At 41.8% G+C, this 17419-nt stretch overlaps 1 protein-coding gene across 1 annotated transcript in view; it reads left to right on the top strand.

Annotated features, from left to right (window-relative positions):
• The window catches only part of LOC131125146 (pyruvate carboxylase, mitochondrial-like), a 215252-nt gene that overhangs the window by 103643 nt on the left and 94190 nt on the right, over window positions 1–17419 (top strand). The window contains exon 12 of the mRNA XM_058066386.1: window positions 11966–12148. Coding sequence (XP_057922369.1) covers window positions 11966–12148 — 183 coding nt within the window. The remainder of the gene's footprint in view (window positions 1–11965; window positions 12149–17419) is intronic.

The following is a 17419-nucleotide window of genomic DNA, read 5'->3' as shown; positions in this document are numbered from 1 at the left end:
CTCCCCGTGCATGCGTGGGTTTTCTCCGGGTACTCCGGTTTCCTCCCACATTCCAAAAACATGCTAGGTTAATTGGCGACTCCAAATTGTCCATAGGTATGAATGTGAGTGTGAATGGTTGTTTGTCTATATGTGCCCTGTGATTGGCTGGCGACCAGTCCAGGGTGTACCCTGCCTCTCGCCCGAAGACAGCTGGGATAGGCTCCAGCACCCCCGCGACCCTCGTGAGGAAAAGCGGTAGAAAATGAATGAATGAATGAATATATTTAAAAATATTTTTCATAATATTGTTATAAAATAAATGTAATTATTAGTCAATGACATCACGGCTGCACACAAAATGCAGTTGAAACTTCTTACTTTTAAGGGAGAAAAAAATCCAAAGCTACATGGCCCTGTGTAAAACCCCCCCAAAAAAGCAACTAAAAAGTCATGGCCCCCCGAGCCACCATCCCTCTGTAAAACATAACTGAGATCATGGCAAAAATAGGGAACAGTGGTCAACCTCTCCAGGAGAGGCCAGCCAAACAAAATGACCCCAAGAGCGCAGTGACGACTGATCCAAGAGCAACATCCGAAAAAACGCATGCCTCACTTGCCTCAGTTAAGGTCAGTGTTCATGACTCCACCATAAGGAAGGCACTGGGCAAAAATGGCCTGCATGGCAGAGTTCCAAGACTAAAACCACTGCTGAACAAAAGTAAAATTAAAGCTCATCTCAGTTTTGCCAGAAAACATATTGATGATCACCAAGACCTTTGGGAAAATACTGACGAGACAAAAGTTTCACTTTTTGGAAGATGTGTATCCCATTACATTGTAATGCCGCATTTCAGAAAAAGAACCTTATACCAAGAGTAAAATATGGTGGAGGTAGTGTGATGGTGTGGGGCTCTTTTGCTGCTTCAGGACCTGGGAGACTTGCTGTGATAAATTGAATCATGAATTCTGCTGTCTATCCCAAAAATCCTGAAGAAGAATGTCTGCCCATCTGATGGTGACCTCAAGCTGAACCCAACTTGGGTTCTGCAGCAGGACAATGATCCAAAAAACACCAGCAAGTCCACCTCTGAATGGCTGAAGAAAAACCAAATGAAGACTTCAGAGCTGCCTAGTAAAAGTCCTGACCTGAATCCTACTGAGATGCTGTGGCATGACCTTAATAACTTTATAATTCATGTCATGCAGCAGGCCATGCCAGACAACAGGCCACACTTGCACCACAGATGGATGAATAGAAGCCACTGGAAGGAAGTAATGGTTGGAAATGGATCCAAAGAGCTCCAGTGTAAATGGATCAGTGGCAGTTAGCCATATTGAATCGACTGGGTGCAGTCTGTGGAGCTTTTACGGATGCATCCACTCAATGGACACTCCATTAGGTACACAACCCAATGAGGTCCATTACAGGAGCTGTATATTTGCAAAGATGATGTGCACGAACGCATCATTCTGCTTCTTTTTTTAAATGATGTGCAAAGAAAGTGGCTTTTTAAAAGCAGCACAGTTGCTTTTTAGCATCAAACATCATCACACTGTGAGCAGGTTGAACGTAGGTTACCTCACATGCCCCGCCCCTTTTATTTTTATACGGTCACCATTCATTTTTAATGTGCACTGTGCGCACATTTGACAGATTGCATCATCGCTCCGAGACAGCCAGGTTTTTGTTGTATTATTATCATTATGTTGATGTCAGCAGCACATGTTTTAATCATCCGCCTAACTGTTGCTAGAAGTTTTACAAGTACACGATGGCCGTGTTGTCAGAGAGGACGGTGACAGGCTGGAAATGAAACATGCATATGTTGTCTTCAGTGTGATGACTGTGATATTTAGCTATTTAGACTCCAGGTACAAGCACAATGACATGGACGTGTTAAATGAAAGCTTCCCTGACAAGACTGCTCCAGAAATTATTTTGGCATTTCTCCCCATCTGCTCTGATATTGTGCATGACATTTCATGGTGGAAGATTAGACGAGACGTTTACTGACATGTGAAGGAAGGGTAGAGTGGAATGAGAGAGATGAAGGACCTGTTGGAAGTAGCGGTTGTAGCCTGGAGAGATGTTTGGTGTCTTCGGAGCCAACTTGATAGCGAGAGATAGCAGAACCTGGAAGTTGAAAGGCAGTTTGAAGTTTTTCTGGTGAGCCGAGTGGGGGTTGTTCAGTCCTGGTGACCAATTACTAACGCATCTGCTGCGGGGGAAGTGGAGAAATGGAGAACGTCATGTCATCGGAGCCCGCATGTGGGTTGTGGTCAAAATGCTTTTGTAGATACAGCAGTGGCGGGGCCAGAAATCTTTCATTGGGGTGACCGGGGCGAGACCATTACTCAAATAGGGATGGCAATAAGTTGACACCTGAAATGTCTAGATGGACAGTGGGGGGGCTGGACAGGAACTAGAGAATATGCTTCACCTGCCGCAGAAACATTAGGTAAAGAAATAGTTCCTTTAGACCAGGGGTCTCAAACTCAATTTACTTGGGGGCCACTGGAGCTAGGGTCTGGGCAAGGCTGGGCTGCATCAGGTTTTCCAAAAAAAAAAAAAAAACGCATTTATTAAAAACAGAAAAATATACAAACTTTTTCAGTGCTTTGGTTCCGATTTTCTGCAATAAGAGCTCTAATAAAACATTCCACTGTTCTCAAATATCTTTATTTTTATGTTTCTACACGAAATAAAATGAAAAAGACAATCAATCCATCAGTAATAAATAAATATAATAATAATAATAAAACGGCAAATAATAAAAACTTAAGAAACCACATATAGTTGGTGGGTAGACAAATTATTTTTTTCAGATTAAAATTAACAAAGCATTATTAGAGCCCTGTAGACATGACAAAACACGACTATAGTCACATTTATACTTTTATTTACAACATATTGCGCAACTTCAGGGTCTTGAGACACATGCTAACTCGCAAACTAGAGAGCTAGCGACCTAAACGGTAGCCTTCAAGTTATTTCCTTTAAACTTAAATAGCCAAAAACTTACCACTTCCACACGGATAGGGAGGATAACTATTAACAGTTATTTAACCTTTAACATGAACATTAATCAAACGTAATAATTTTTTCTTGGTACATGATACCATACAGCATCCATATCAAACATTAAACTTTCATATCAAGGCGGGGGCCTCAAACTAGTGTCCTGTGGGCCCTGTGTTTGAGACCCCTGATTTAGGACAAGCACAACCTCAGTAAAACATTTCATTGAGACTGCTTTGTGTTTGTGTTATGGGCATGCCCGTGTGTGCGAAACAGCCTTGAGTGACAGCCATGAAGGCCAGTCATCGTATTCGGGCCAAATGAGCATTTTTTTTTTTCAGTCATTTTGATCCAGTTGCAAACAGTCCCTTTAAATGTTTAACGGACACCTGAGACTCGAGCCTTTTTGCGTGGTAAACTATATCACAAATGATGCTTTAGACCATACTGTTTACGTTAAGAACACAGAACGTTTTGTTGGAATTCGATCAAAGTACATTTTCTATGCAGTAAAATGCATTTCTGTTTTGACACAGAGAAAATATATGACACGGTTCCCCCTTTGTATTTTTCTATGGTTATAGCTTCAAATCACTGTAGTCTCAGCATCTTTCCCCTGAAAGTGACAGCACCCACATTGGTACCCCTTTCAGGAGAATCACCCAGAGACAGAAATGACATCCTGTCATGTTAAAAAGAGAAATAATTTGAGGTGCTCATGACAACAAAAAAAATGTTTGAAAAAAGTATACGCTTTAAGAAAAAGGTTTGCCAACCGTCAGTAAACAACTATAAATACGAGGGAAATGAAGTTGTGTGCCCCAGCATGAGTTTCCTAAACCACCTATCTATGCTGAGAAGTCATCAAAACGGCATAGTGAAGAAAAAGAAAGATTCACAACAATAATGATATTCTGTTACAATGAGTAATTTAAACATTTTTCTACACTATAGGAATTTAGCGCTAAAGGAATTTTGGAAGCCAGAACAAAGCGGTTCATTGACCATCTGCTATAACGCATATAACACCCATCAGCCAGAATAGCTACGTATGTTGTTGGACAGATTGGCACCGAAAGATTTATGCAGACTACAAACAAGACAAGCCTTAGAAGTTGCCATGAAAACCCATATTATTCTAAGATTCATAATATATATGTATCTAGTGGGAAAATTATTTATTGTAAGACCACGACTTTTTTATTTTCATATTTTCACTTTATTTTGTAGAATTACAGCTTCCCCCCCCATTTTTGTTGCTTTTTTCCCCGCAACCTAATTTTCCAAAAAATTGTTTGTTACTTTGCTTTTTTTAAATTAAGACTTTTTTCTGTCAATACTTTACTTCATGTTGTACTCCTATGTTTTACTCTTGTTCTTTATTTTTCTTGTTATACTATGTTTTTCGAACTTGCCACGAGCCACAAATGGCCGCCGGGCTGCACATTGGACACCCCCTGCCTGAAGTGACAGTGGCTGTTGAATTTTCAAGTCAGTCCGACTTTCAGGTCCCATAAACTCAAGTGTCACAACGTGGTGCGTTTGTTAGAATAATAACAGCACAGGAAACAGTATGGAGAAAATAAGTACTGATTCCAGGTGTAGATAATAAAAGTACATGTTATGTAAAACACGAGCTTTTGTAAAGGGGTGTACACAGACAGGAGCAGAGCCTTTTGTATTCCGGGGGTGCATTAATGGGAAAAACACAAACATTTTATACCAACCCTTCTCCCAACAAGGCAATTACTGATGTTATTTCCCCCTCCTTGTTTTGTTTTTTAAACAATTGTCAAGAGGAGGAAAGTGGTGAAGATGTGCAGGATTGAAATTAGCTATAATGAAAGTGAGGGACTGGGGGATGTGGAAGGAGATAGAAGGTGAGGAGAGATTAGAGAGAGTTGTGAGTGGAGGCAAAGCAGAATGGGCCTTAATTGATAGAAAATTCCAAGAGCAAGGAAAGCAGGGAAATGAAAAGAGGGCAAGAGCAGCAGCAGCTTCTCAATTGCTCATTAGGGTCATTATACTGCAGTCTACACACACACACACACACACACACACACACACACACACACACACACACATATACATATACACACACACAGGATAGAAAGAAGAAGCCAATTTGGTCACGTATCCAAAAATGAGCCTTTTGATGAAAAGAAACTCCACAACTGAATGTTTTATTTGTGTGTGTGTGTGTGTGTCATAGTAGTTAGCACATGCTCATATGAGATGCTCCTGATTGCAGGAACACATTTTAGGCTCTGCGGCCTATAATTGCTCTGCTCACACACAGAGCCAGACGCTGTCAGCCTTTAAAAAAAAAAAAAAAAAAGAAAAAGACTGTGAATCAGATGGAGCAATGAAGGAAAGAATGAAAGGATAAATAACAGCAGATGCTCTGGGCACTGACGGAGGATGAGGTCAATAATGGTTTTTGTGAGGTGAGGAGACAGAGAAAAAAAATCATTGTCAGTATACAGACAGGAAATGAAGGTGAAAGTGGATGGATAGGAGGAAAATTGAAATAGGACAAGAATGGAAGGAGAGTTTTTGTTTTGGGTTTATGTACAAACAGCAGATGGAGACCCCGACTTAAAGCTAACATTAGTATGATTACGTAAAGTGTTTATTGCAGGAGGCCATCAAGTTCTGTTTCTACAGGTCACACCTGAATTATATGTCCATTCACCTCTAAATCACTCACACTGTACCGAGAACACATGATAGACGTATAAAATACATTAATAATACCATGGAATTCCTGGGGTCTCCTACCGATCGGCCACCAATCGGTATCGGTTTCTCCCAAGAAAACTCCCAAGATGTGGGTGTGTTTGCTGGGATTTCCAAGTGTCCGTGAATGCACATGCAACTTGTGCCCCGGGACTTAGGTGGTGCAACTGAATGCACCATTCTTAGCAAAGGCTAGTTCATACTGACATTTTGATAGTTTTGTTCCTTCTTATTGCATATGAAGTGTCCATTGTCTGACTGGAATATTTCCATGGTGTCTCGACCCTAAAGGAACCACGACGCCCTTCTTAAAGGGGACCTATTTTGCTTTTTCTGACCTATAAATGTAGTCAGAATATTAATATTTCATATAATTTCACCACAGATATACTGTATGTTCTTTTCAAAAAGTAAGTGGTTAAGGTGGTTCCTTTTTTCATATTTACTATCACCCTCCCACCCCCCTCATTAATTAATTACCAATTTTATTAGTAATTACCTATTGTTAGTGTGTCCTGGCCTGCCTTTTATCCAATAGCACTATTAATAATAATATAATTAGCATTATATTATTAGCCAACATCATTATAAATAAATTGAAAAATGTTAGGTGGGAGCGTGACGTCGATAGGTGGATTGGCGCAGCGTCTGCAGTAATGCGGTCGCTGTACCGTCGTGGTGAAAAGAGAGCTGAGCCGGAAGGAAAAGCTCTCAATTTACCGGTCAATCTATGTTCCCAAACTCACCTATGGTCATGAGCTGTGGGTCATGACCGAAAGAACACGACCGCTACAAGCGGATGAAATGAGTTTCCTCCTTCGGGTAGCTGGACTCACCCTTAGAGATGGGATGAGGAGCTCAGTCATCCAGGAGGGGCACAGAGTAGAGCCGCTTCTCCTTCTCGTGAGGCGCCAGTTGAGGTGGCTCGGGTATTGAGTCCGAATGCATCCCGGACGCCTCCCTGGTGAGGTGATTCCAGGCATGCCCAGCCAGGAGAAGGCCTAGGACACGCTGGAGGAATTATATCTCACAGCTGGCCTGGGAACGCCTCCTGGCAGAACTGGAGGAGGTTGCCAGGAACTGGGAAGTCTGGGCTACTGAGACTGCTGCCCCTGCGACCCCGGACCTGGCTAAGCGGAGGAGGATGGATGGATGGATGAAAAATGTATACTTACATAAAACCCTGATGGGGGTTAAAAAAGAGAACAACTCATTACTTTTATCACTGAGGTTGTCCTAGACCACCCCTGGTCTCAAACTCAATTTACCTGGGGGCCACTGGAGCTAGGGTCTGGGCAAGGCTGGGCCGCATCAGGTTTTCCAAAAAAAACCAAAACGTATTTATTAAAAACAGAAAAATATACAAACTTTTTCAGTGCTTTGGTTCTGATTATCTACAATAAAAGCTCTGATAAAACATTCCACTGTTCTCAAATATCTTAATTTTTCTGCACAAAATAAGATGAAAAATAAATAAACAAATCAAGAATAAAGAAAATCAATCAATCAGTAATAAATAAATATAATAATAATAATAAAACGGCAAATAATAAAAACTTAAGAAACCACATATAGTTGGTGGGTAGACAAATTATTTTTTTTCAGATTAAAATGAACAAAGCATTATTAGAGCCCTGTAGACATGACAAAACACGACTATAGTCACATTTATACTCTTTTTATTTACAACATATTGCGCAACTGCAGGGTCTTGAGACACATGCTAACTCGCAAACTAGAGAGCTAGCGACATAAACGGTAGCCTTTAAGTTATTTCCTTTAAACTTAAATAGCCAAAAACGTACCACTTCCACACGGATAGGGAGGATAACTATTAACAGTTATTTAACCTTTAACATGAACATTAATCAAACGTAATAATTTTTTCTGGGTACATGATACCATACAGCATCCATATCAAACTTGCGCGGGCCGCTTTAACATTAAACTTTCATATCAAGTGCCGCGTGTTTGAGACCCCTGTCCTAGACACTGGAAGGGGTGTTGCAAAAGAGGGAGACACAGGCTTATTGGGCGCAGGGAGTATCAATAATGAAAGCACTACACTGCTTAGTTATCATTGTTCACATCGACCCCTTCAATTCCTTTCATGTTTCACCCTGGTGAAAGTGCATCTTTACATCCACCCCCGGCAGCAATCCAACATCCAATAAGTGAATGATGTCAGTATTAGTTGCTCAATAGCTATATTGAACGGGATCAATACCCACTCTCGTTAACTGGTCAACTTAAAAATGAGTTGATCCGAGGTCTCTCTTTGCGATCGTTAGTGAGGCTGTAATGACTTTTAGTTAAAGCGTCGAAGAGTGAACACCTTCTGAGCAATGTGCCATTAAGCTGTCATGGCGTTATCCATCGCCAGGCTTTTCTCCACAATGACTGTGTGTGTGTACGTGTAACGTTACGGTCCTAATGATCTAGGACGTGCATTGTTGGTGCAGTCATTGTCAACGCACTCAAGGCGCCCAATGGAAGGCTCCCTTGGCTAATAGCATAGTGTCACTAGGGCGACCTTTTAGTGTCCTTAGTCATCTAGTGCAGTCGGGCCTCTCGACATCACGGCTTGAACATCACTCCCTCACTCTATTGAGGTTTTTCAAAAATGTATTATTTAAAATTCATTCATTCATTTTCTACCGCTTTTTCATTCATTCATTCATTTTCTACCGTTTTTTCCTCATGAGGGTCGCGAGGGTGCTGGAGCCTATCCCAGCTATCTTAGGGCGAGAGGCGGGGTACACCCTGGACTGGTCGCCAGCCAATCACAGGGCACATATAGACAAACAACCATTCACACTCACATTCATACCTATGGACAATTTGGAGTCGCTAATTAACCTAGCATGTTTTTGGAATGTGGGAGGAAACCGGAGTACACATGCAAACTCCACACAGAGATGGCCAAGGGTGGAATTGAACCCTGGTCTCCTAGCTGTGAGGTCTGCGCGCTAACCACTCGACCGCCGTGCCGCGTATTATTGAATAGTGCTTCACTATTCCTTATTATTGGCCCGACATGACATTTGTTATCCTCCCATTCCATGTGGAAGTGGTACGTGTTTGGCTTCTTAATTTTTCCTTCTTCCCCACGGCATTCGAAACCTGTTGTTAAGTTTTGAACAAATAAATTGGAGCCTAACTCTGTAGCTTGGCAGCTAGCTATATGCTACGAGGAGCGGCTGTCTCTTATGTCCCTGCAGTCATCCTGTAGCTTGCACAATATGGTGTAAACAAAGAATAATAGTAGTGTAAAGGTGACTATAGGGGTGTTATTTCATGAGTAGAGGGCTCTAATCAAGGTCATTAATGGGTTTTCTATGGTCACCCTACTATTCAATTTATTAATATTGAATTGAATCGTGCATAACCACAATAAACGTGGGCTGGCTGAAGATAAAATGTATGGTTCACTCCCTTTTTAGCACCACGTTAGATCTGAAGTTGACAAAACAAGACCTACTTTTGAAGGACATCACTAGCTACATTTTTTAAAGCTTTTTTTTTCATTACAAGGTTTTCCACAAACTTTGATAAATTCCTTGGGAGTCGACCCACTTTTTTAAACTCACTTTCACTGGCGACAAACTCCTCTCCGTCAAATTATTTCTATTGGATCTGTGTTTCAGTCCTCCATTAATAATATGAGCCAGCCCGAACTGATAATACTTTCTGGTATGACAAATGGGGGCTTTTTGGAATGATTCTTATGCTGTTATCAGGATGTGCTCAGCATCTCTCTGCTCTAATTGCTATTCGATCAATCTGCCATTAGATGCCACTGTCACGTACATGCAGCGTTACCTGTTTGCCCTCATCGGTAAACAAACCTTGACAATTATTTAACCACTGTGGAAAGTCGAGAACGGCGGGAAGGTTAGCGAGTATGTGAAGCGAACAGGGGAAATTACCTTAATGGTAAGTGACTTGGCGAGAGAGCAAGCTAACTGTGAAATTTGATTTTGGGGAAAAAAGATTTGTGGTGTTAGAAAGTACTGCTACAGTCAAGCTTTCATTTTGTTGCTCGAAAACAGGAATGCACAATAAAAGCCAGAAAAGGATCTTGTTTTGGCTGCCGGGCAATCAGCCCTGCATGTATAATTCAGCATGCAGAGTGCAATATGTATCTCTCTGTGGCAAAACGTACATTTCCAGGGCATCACACGATTAAAACAACTATCATGGCGAACTTAATCAGGAACTAAAATGCATTTAAATATGTATTTGCTAACTAATTTCCTGCATGCAATATTGAGGGAATCTCTGCATTATTAGCACGTGGATTTCCCTTGACTTCAATTATCAACAGTGGCTTTTCTTCCCTTCTCCTTTTGCGTCAGATCAAGGCGCGCCGTTTTCTCTTGGGGGGTATTGCCGCGCCATCACTCATCTCCTCCAATTCTTTGCCCGGCGGTAAAAATTAATACATTCAACATTCACAAAATACAAGCGTGCATGAGAGCTGCCCTCATTAGCACGCTCGCAGACAAACATAAATATCTTTCACACCCGTTAATGAGCAGAAACGGTGATATGGCTTTTTTTTTTTCTTTAAGATTCATTGCTGTGCTCTTGAGGGTGCCTGCCATTTAGCCCCTCTCTGCTGAAGGCCGTGGAGGGCTACTCCTCTGCACTGCTTCCAAAAGGCCAGGCACTGCAGACGCTCCCAGTGTGATTATATAGTAGGCCATATACAATAACTATAAAGTGAAACTGCAAACATCTGTCTTGCAGTCTCTGATTCCGTTTCCTTACAGTGCAAGATTGTCGACTTACGTGTATTTTATAATGCATGTATAGGTTCTGCACTGTTTATTTGTCATTTTTGGATTTTGACTGCAATGCTGCCGGGTTATTTCAAGGGAAGGTGTGTAACTGGAAGATGCCTTTAGGGATGCGCCGGGATTTTACAATGCGATAAGATTAAATTTCACTCTATTTGCAGATCTTGTCCAACTGTATCTTGGGTCGTAAGCACAGCTGCATTGATTTATTTCACTTATTACAGCTTGACACTTGCTGGCCCTGAGTTTACACGAACAAAAAAAAAAAGTGCCTTATGGCAAGTTGTGGCCCTCAAATCATTCTAGGACTTTACGGCTCCCACATGTGAAATTGCAGCCCAACTATTATTTTTTGAGTGATGCAAGATGGTGACAGAAGTTCGCAGCAGAAAACCTTTAAGGTACTGGTCACTGATCCTGGCGTCACACCTTCATCACTTTGTGAGGGTTTCCAGATAAATGGGTGCGCCTAAACTGTGTACTTAGTACGGTGTGGGTGGCCCATGCATAACCATGATGCTGCAAAGGTCTATCACTTTAATACACTCTTTTTAAAGGACCCCAATTCAACATACATTGTATCATAGCTCTCTTGATGAAAGGTATTATCCAGCCTAATTAATAAGCTGATGTGTTTGCATTAGTCTGCATTTTGATCATTTCACGCCAGGAGATTATGAACCGAATACATTGAATTGCATGATAGCGGCAACAGCGCAGGCTCAGTAGTAAATGTTAGCAGTCCTGGACGCTTGCATTGTCTGAAGATATTGCTGGCCCATCACCAGAGTGCCACAGCATTGTTATAATTACAATTCCGTCTCATCTCTCGCTTCCAGGCCTCGAGGGGCTCCATATGTTGCATAGTTGGACGCGCTTTTCCTTTCCTCACATTTCCTCTCTCGCCTCTCTGCTCTCCTGCCAAGTGCTTTGGAGCACTCCACCCTTTTCCCATTTCTCACTCATTCCCTGCTTGTTTTCTGCCCTCTTGCCACCGCTGCATGCAGGTTAATTCTATGCCCACATGCCAGGAGCCAAGCAGATGTGATGTCTTCCCAGAGTTCCATTAGCTGTTAGGATGCAAAAATCATTTGAGTACAATTCCATTGTCTTTTATAAAGTTGGAAGTTCCCTTTTTTCTGAGGTCAGCTTTGAGGTCTTTTTCCTCCTGCAGGCATCAAATAAAAGCAATCACTGTGAATGAGAGTATAACTGACACTTTTAGTTGAGAGACAGGCTCTTAACAACGCTGCTGTGCATTCATCCACTGAGCACAAAGAGTACTTTAATGAAAACAGTAAATCTTCCTGACAAACTGTGCCTGCATCTATCCCAATGCAGCCAAATCTGCAAGAATCATATCTCCAGCAATATTGAAGGATCGCCACGTTGTACAGTTATGTCTGCTTTCTCCAACATCCAGGTGTTCCGCAGCGGTGAAGGCATGGGCATCCGACTGGACAGCGCCTCGGCCTTCCAGGGCGCTGTCATCTCGCCGCACTACGACTCCCTTCTGGTGAAAGTCATCGCCAGTGGCAAGGACCTGCCTACCGCCGCATCTAAGATGAGCCGAGCCCTGGCCGAGTTCAGAGTGAGGGGGGTCAAGGTAGGACTGTCAGCCATTGTGTACATTGGACAATGCTATAAACAAGCATTTTTAACAGGCTACACTGTATGGACATGTCTTGGGGCACACACAAATGTCCAAAAATACATACTAAAAACTTTTGTTGCAAGAAATTGGAACTTTTTTCCCCCACATGCTGAAACTTCCTTGAGGTGGAAGAGTACATGGGTGTCACGAATCACTTGCTCCACACTTCCCCCTATGTCCTCCACGTGCTGGCCATGGCCAAAAAAAGTGGAGCCTGTGCGTGTGGTAACACGTACAATTGGATGAAATCCAAGTTATGTCATGATATATGATAAGTTGGTGAAGCCTGAAGCTTGGAATGACTGACTGATTAACCGACAGAGGTGGTTGTCGACATAACAGAAAACCGAAACTAGCACATTTACATTAGCCACAGACATTTTTAGACATTTTATTTACCAGAGTTGCTGTCTGTCTTGACCACAATGTATGTACATTATATCAGGGGTGTCCAAACTTTTTTCTGCCTAGGCAAGCATACTGAGAGTTAAAAGATGCAAGGGGCCACTTTGATATTTTAATGATATTATGATATATTTTTTTATAATATATATTGATATTTTTATTATATATTATGATATGATATTTTTATATTTCACTCCGGTTTCCTCCCACATTCCAAAAACATGCTAGGTTAATTGGCGACTCCAAATTGTCCATAGGTATGAATGTGAGTGTGAATGGTTGTTTGTCTATATGTGCCCTGTGATTGGCTGGCGACCAGTCCAGGGTGTACCCCGCCTCTCGCCCGAAGACAGCTGGGATAGGGTCCAGCACCCCCGCGACCCTTGTGACCCTCGTGAGAAAAAGCGGTAGAAAATGAATGAATTAATTAATTTTTATATTTCCACAAACAAACTGCAGGCCACAAATGGCCCCCATGCCACACTTTGACACACCAGCTATATAGCTTTTCTACATGTGTCGTTTGCTCATAGTCAAAATGTGTGGTGGTCGACACTGAGCAGAAGGTAGAGAGACTCAAAACCTTTTTTGTCGAATTATCTTTCATATACTGTATATATATATATTTGGAGCAGTCTCTTCCATGTTGAGAATATAAATAAAGCCATATAAATGATAAACATTTACTGTAATTATATTTTTAAGTTACATACATATAGATATGTATTATTATTTTAAGCAGCAAAACAATCTGAGGAGCTATTGGTGAGCCAAAAGCTCGGCTCTTTTGCATGTATTGCCAGAAGGGCAGTCGACATGTTTTGCAGTACAAAAAATATATGTAACAGCCCTATTTTGGTCCCAGTTGTGTAGTTTTTGAGCTATTATTCAGTCCAGAGTTGTATCCGTGTTGTGTCGGCCAGCAAAGGTCTCACATTGTGAATGGTCACTTGCGTCCACACTAATTCCCTTTAATGCTCAAATAAAAAGATTTCCCTTCAAGGTGATATGAGAGCAGCAGCCGGAGATAAGAAAACAAGTTTTTGTCATTTTATCCTTTTATCCTGCACTGAAAAGGTACTTACATGTATTTATGATTATAAGTCTCTTCTCCGTGAACATTTTTAAAGGTTACCTCTTGCCAGTCAGCCAGCAAAATGTCAGAAATAATGTGGGATAAGTGCTGTCATATGCTGTTTTGGAAAAATATGCTTTGTGAGTAATGAGCATGTTTACGTTCCTTTTTCCCGACGTTCCTCTCCACGATGGAGCGGGGCTAACTTGTGTAAGAGGCCAGGTGTTGACTTCATCACCCGCCTGCTACACTAGCTCACATTTTCCGTTGATTAAACTTCCACGCAGACACCAGATGGGTTGTGGAGTTGGTGAATACGGCTTGTGTATTGTGGAGCTAATGGACGTGACTGCGTTATACACTAATTGGGATATATTTCCTCCGGAAGCATATTGAGACTCAATAATCATGCAAATGTGTGTAGCTTTGTGGAAGGCACAAAACTAGGTCCTGTACGTGCTCTATTTTTCCTAATGGGGAAAAGCTGACCAGTGCTGACCAGAAGGAATATCATGGGATTGCTGTCAAGCATTCCCAGTTTATCCTATTAAGACTGCTCTCTCTCTCGCTGACACGGAATCAGCCTCAGTGTTTCTCTCCCGTCACAGTGTGCAAATATGTTTGGCACTGAGGAAAAAGGTTCAATTGTTTCCATTGTTAATACGGAAAATGACAAGAGTGTAAAGACAAAGAGAGAGCAACATCTGTGGCAGGAGGGTAAATAAAGAAAACAAGCAGAAGGGAAAACACAAAGACACTGAAAAAAGCTGACAGGTGAGGTGGCCTGTAGTCTTTTTCTTTGTCATGTTTTGATGTGTGCCAATGAAAGAGGGCGGCTATTATATCATTGCTGCTTGAGTAGCTTTAGTTGATCTGCACCGGAAAACACTCTTGTTGTTACGTTTCATCGCATACATACAGACGTGGATATCATTGTTAATACCTCACAATAAAGAAAAACCCACAGTGGTCATTAAAAGAACACAACTGTGACAAAATACATCATTTCAAAAACAAACATGAACCCATTCATTCACTTTTTATGAAGCGATTTTGACTAATCTTTCAAGGCACACAGATTATGTTCCATGGCCACTATATATAAACATGGAACCTACTAAAAGAAAGATTATCAGCAAAAAAGTTTATTTCTACCTGTTTCTGTTCTTTAGTAATCAGAAGTACAACATGAGTAAGTTTCAGGAAAATATCAGTTTCTAACTAGAAAAGGGTGAGAACCAGCTTTCATTTGGACATGGATTTTTTTTTTATGACAGCTGATATATATAAAACATGATACAATATCAAGAACATAAAATTTATTTCCAAATATAAAATACACAGGCTGCACGGCGGTCGAGTGGTTAGTGCGCAGGCCTCACAGACCCGCAGACCCGAGTTCATTTCCACCCTCGGCCATTTCTGTGTGGAGTTTGCATGTTCTCCCCGTGCATGTGTGGGTTTTCTCCGGGTACTCCGGTTTCCTCCCACATTCCAAAAACATGCTAGGCTAATCGGCGACTCCAAATTGTCCATAGGTATGAATGTGAGTGTGAATGGTTGTTTGTCTATATGTGCCCTGTGATTGGCTGACCACCAGTCCAGGGTGTACCCCGCCTCTCGCCTAAAGACAACTGGGATAGGCTCCAGCACCTCACGCGACCCTCGTGAGGAAAAAGCGGTAGAAAATGAATGAATGAATATTATATATTTATTATATATATATATTTATAGTTTCACAATTGACCGTCAGTCCCAAATTCCGATGGGTTGGTGACCGCTGGGATAGACTCCAGCACCCCCGCAACCCTTGTGAGGATAAGCGGTAGAAAATGAATGAATAAAACACACATTCACATTTGGAAGTGAACTATGGTGCATGGTTCCAATTCCTTTACAGTGTGTAACCTTGTGCATGCTACACTCCTCCACACTCCTCCTCCTTTCCGTCATGTGTGATACTTCCATTGACATGATCCCTGCCGAACTCTTATCAGTTGACTTTGTCAAGATATTTTGGACAATTGCAGTTTCTGTTGCCAGCGTGCAGAGCAAGGAGTACTTTTGTCCACATATACCTCACTTGTCTCAACCTGATGTGCAATAACAGCACAGCTTGACAAGTGTGTGCCCTGTTGAGAAGGAAACCCAAATTGAGAACCCCCCCTTCTGTCTCCTGGTGTAGCAACCGTAACACCTCTGCATTTTAATTTGTTATCAGAGCCAGACAAGGAAGTAGAAGATGGTGGGGACCGAGGGGGCAAATAGAAGGTGACAACCTTGCTGAAGATATGAAATTTGATTAGTTGCACAAGGGAGGCTATCTGTCATGGCGGCTGGCTGCGACGCGGGTCAAGCCTGGTTCACACGCAGGCACCGCGGTGAGGAACGATGCACTAGTGCAGCAGTATGAGTCAGGCGGCAAATGTACAATTGAGCACTGAGAGCTGTGTAGGCAGCCAGAATAAAAGAAAAGGCAACAGACATGGCTGGCAGATGATTCAGTCCGTGTCGAAACAATACATAAACACACTTCACGTGTGGATGTAAGCTCTGTGCTTTTGTTTGTCTCTGACATGCTGCCTTCCAGCACGATTAAAAGCAGGCATACCGTTCATTTAAAAAGATACACGGCGCAGACAAGTTGCTACAATCGCAGTAGAAACGACTTATTGAATAAAGGGGTTCCCATTGGCACACAAATACACACTTGGGAAAGGATGCCAAAGGTGGGAAGCATCCAAAGGGGAAGTAGGAGTGCTAATTAAGTGCTGGCACACGCTTTGATGTGTTCTTTTCTACACATAAAGATTCAGGCCATGTCCACACGAACATGGATATTTGCCGTTCTTCTATCTCTAAGTTTTATCAATTACAGCTTTTGTTTGGACTGCTTGGACCCGGGTGGATGTTGAACTCAGATTAAAAAAAAAAAAAGCATCCCACTTCTCATCCTCGGCGCTAACGAGCATTGAGTGGATGTAGGATTGCAAGGTTTATAGTGTGTGTTTCTTTATCGTCTGTCAGAAAAAGTCCACTATCAGCAACGGGTTTGGAAAGTCTAGATAGAAGCTCCGAACCTGGGGAGACAGAGCCTTCTCCATCGCTGCCCCCACTCTCTGGAACTCTTTGCCCCATTCACTCCGTGCTTGCCCTGACCTTCCCACCTTCAAAAAACAACTCAAAACCCACCTCTTTAAATCTGTTTTTAATGTCTAACCTTCTATATCTGACTGCTGTGCCCCGCCCCGCTTTTTTAACTGTGTACTAACCAATGAATGTTGTATTTTGGTGTGTCTTTTATTCTGTTTACTTGCTCTATTCAACTTCATTCTTTTGTAAAGTGTCTTTGAGTATCTTGAAAAGCGCTATACAAATAAAATGTATTATTATTATTATTAGATTGTAGCGTGATGAAAGTGACACCGAGAAAAAGATACGGCGCGACCGTGTCTCATGATGTTGCCGACGCTGAAGAAGACGACTTTAGTGGCGTTAGTTCCCAGGAGGAGGATGAAAATGACTTCTCTAAAGTTTAACAAGGCATGTTACACTCGCTGTTTGGGAAAACATTTAATTTAATTTAATTTAATTTAATTTAATTTAATTTAAAAGTTTATAAAATCTTTGTGTGGAAATTATAGTATTTACTTTCATCTGTCAAGTTATTAAGGCCCTCCCAACTCTTCCTTATGCTGTGATGCTGTCATTGTTGAAATAATCCTGTGTGTCAGGCTAATTAT

The sequence above is a fragment of the Doryrhamphus excisus genome, chromosome 3, assembly GCF_030265055.1.
Source record: "Doryrhamphus excisus isolate RoL2022-K1 chromosome 3, RoL_Dexc_1.0, whole genome shotgun sequence".
NCBI lineage: Eukaryota > Metazoa > Chordata > Actinopteri > Syngnathiformes > Syngnathidae > Doryrhamphus > Doryrhamphus excisus.
This window is presented reverse-complemented; position numbering and strand designations above follow the sequence as displayed.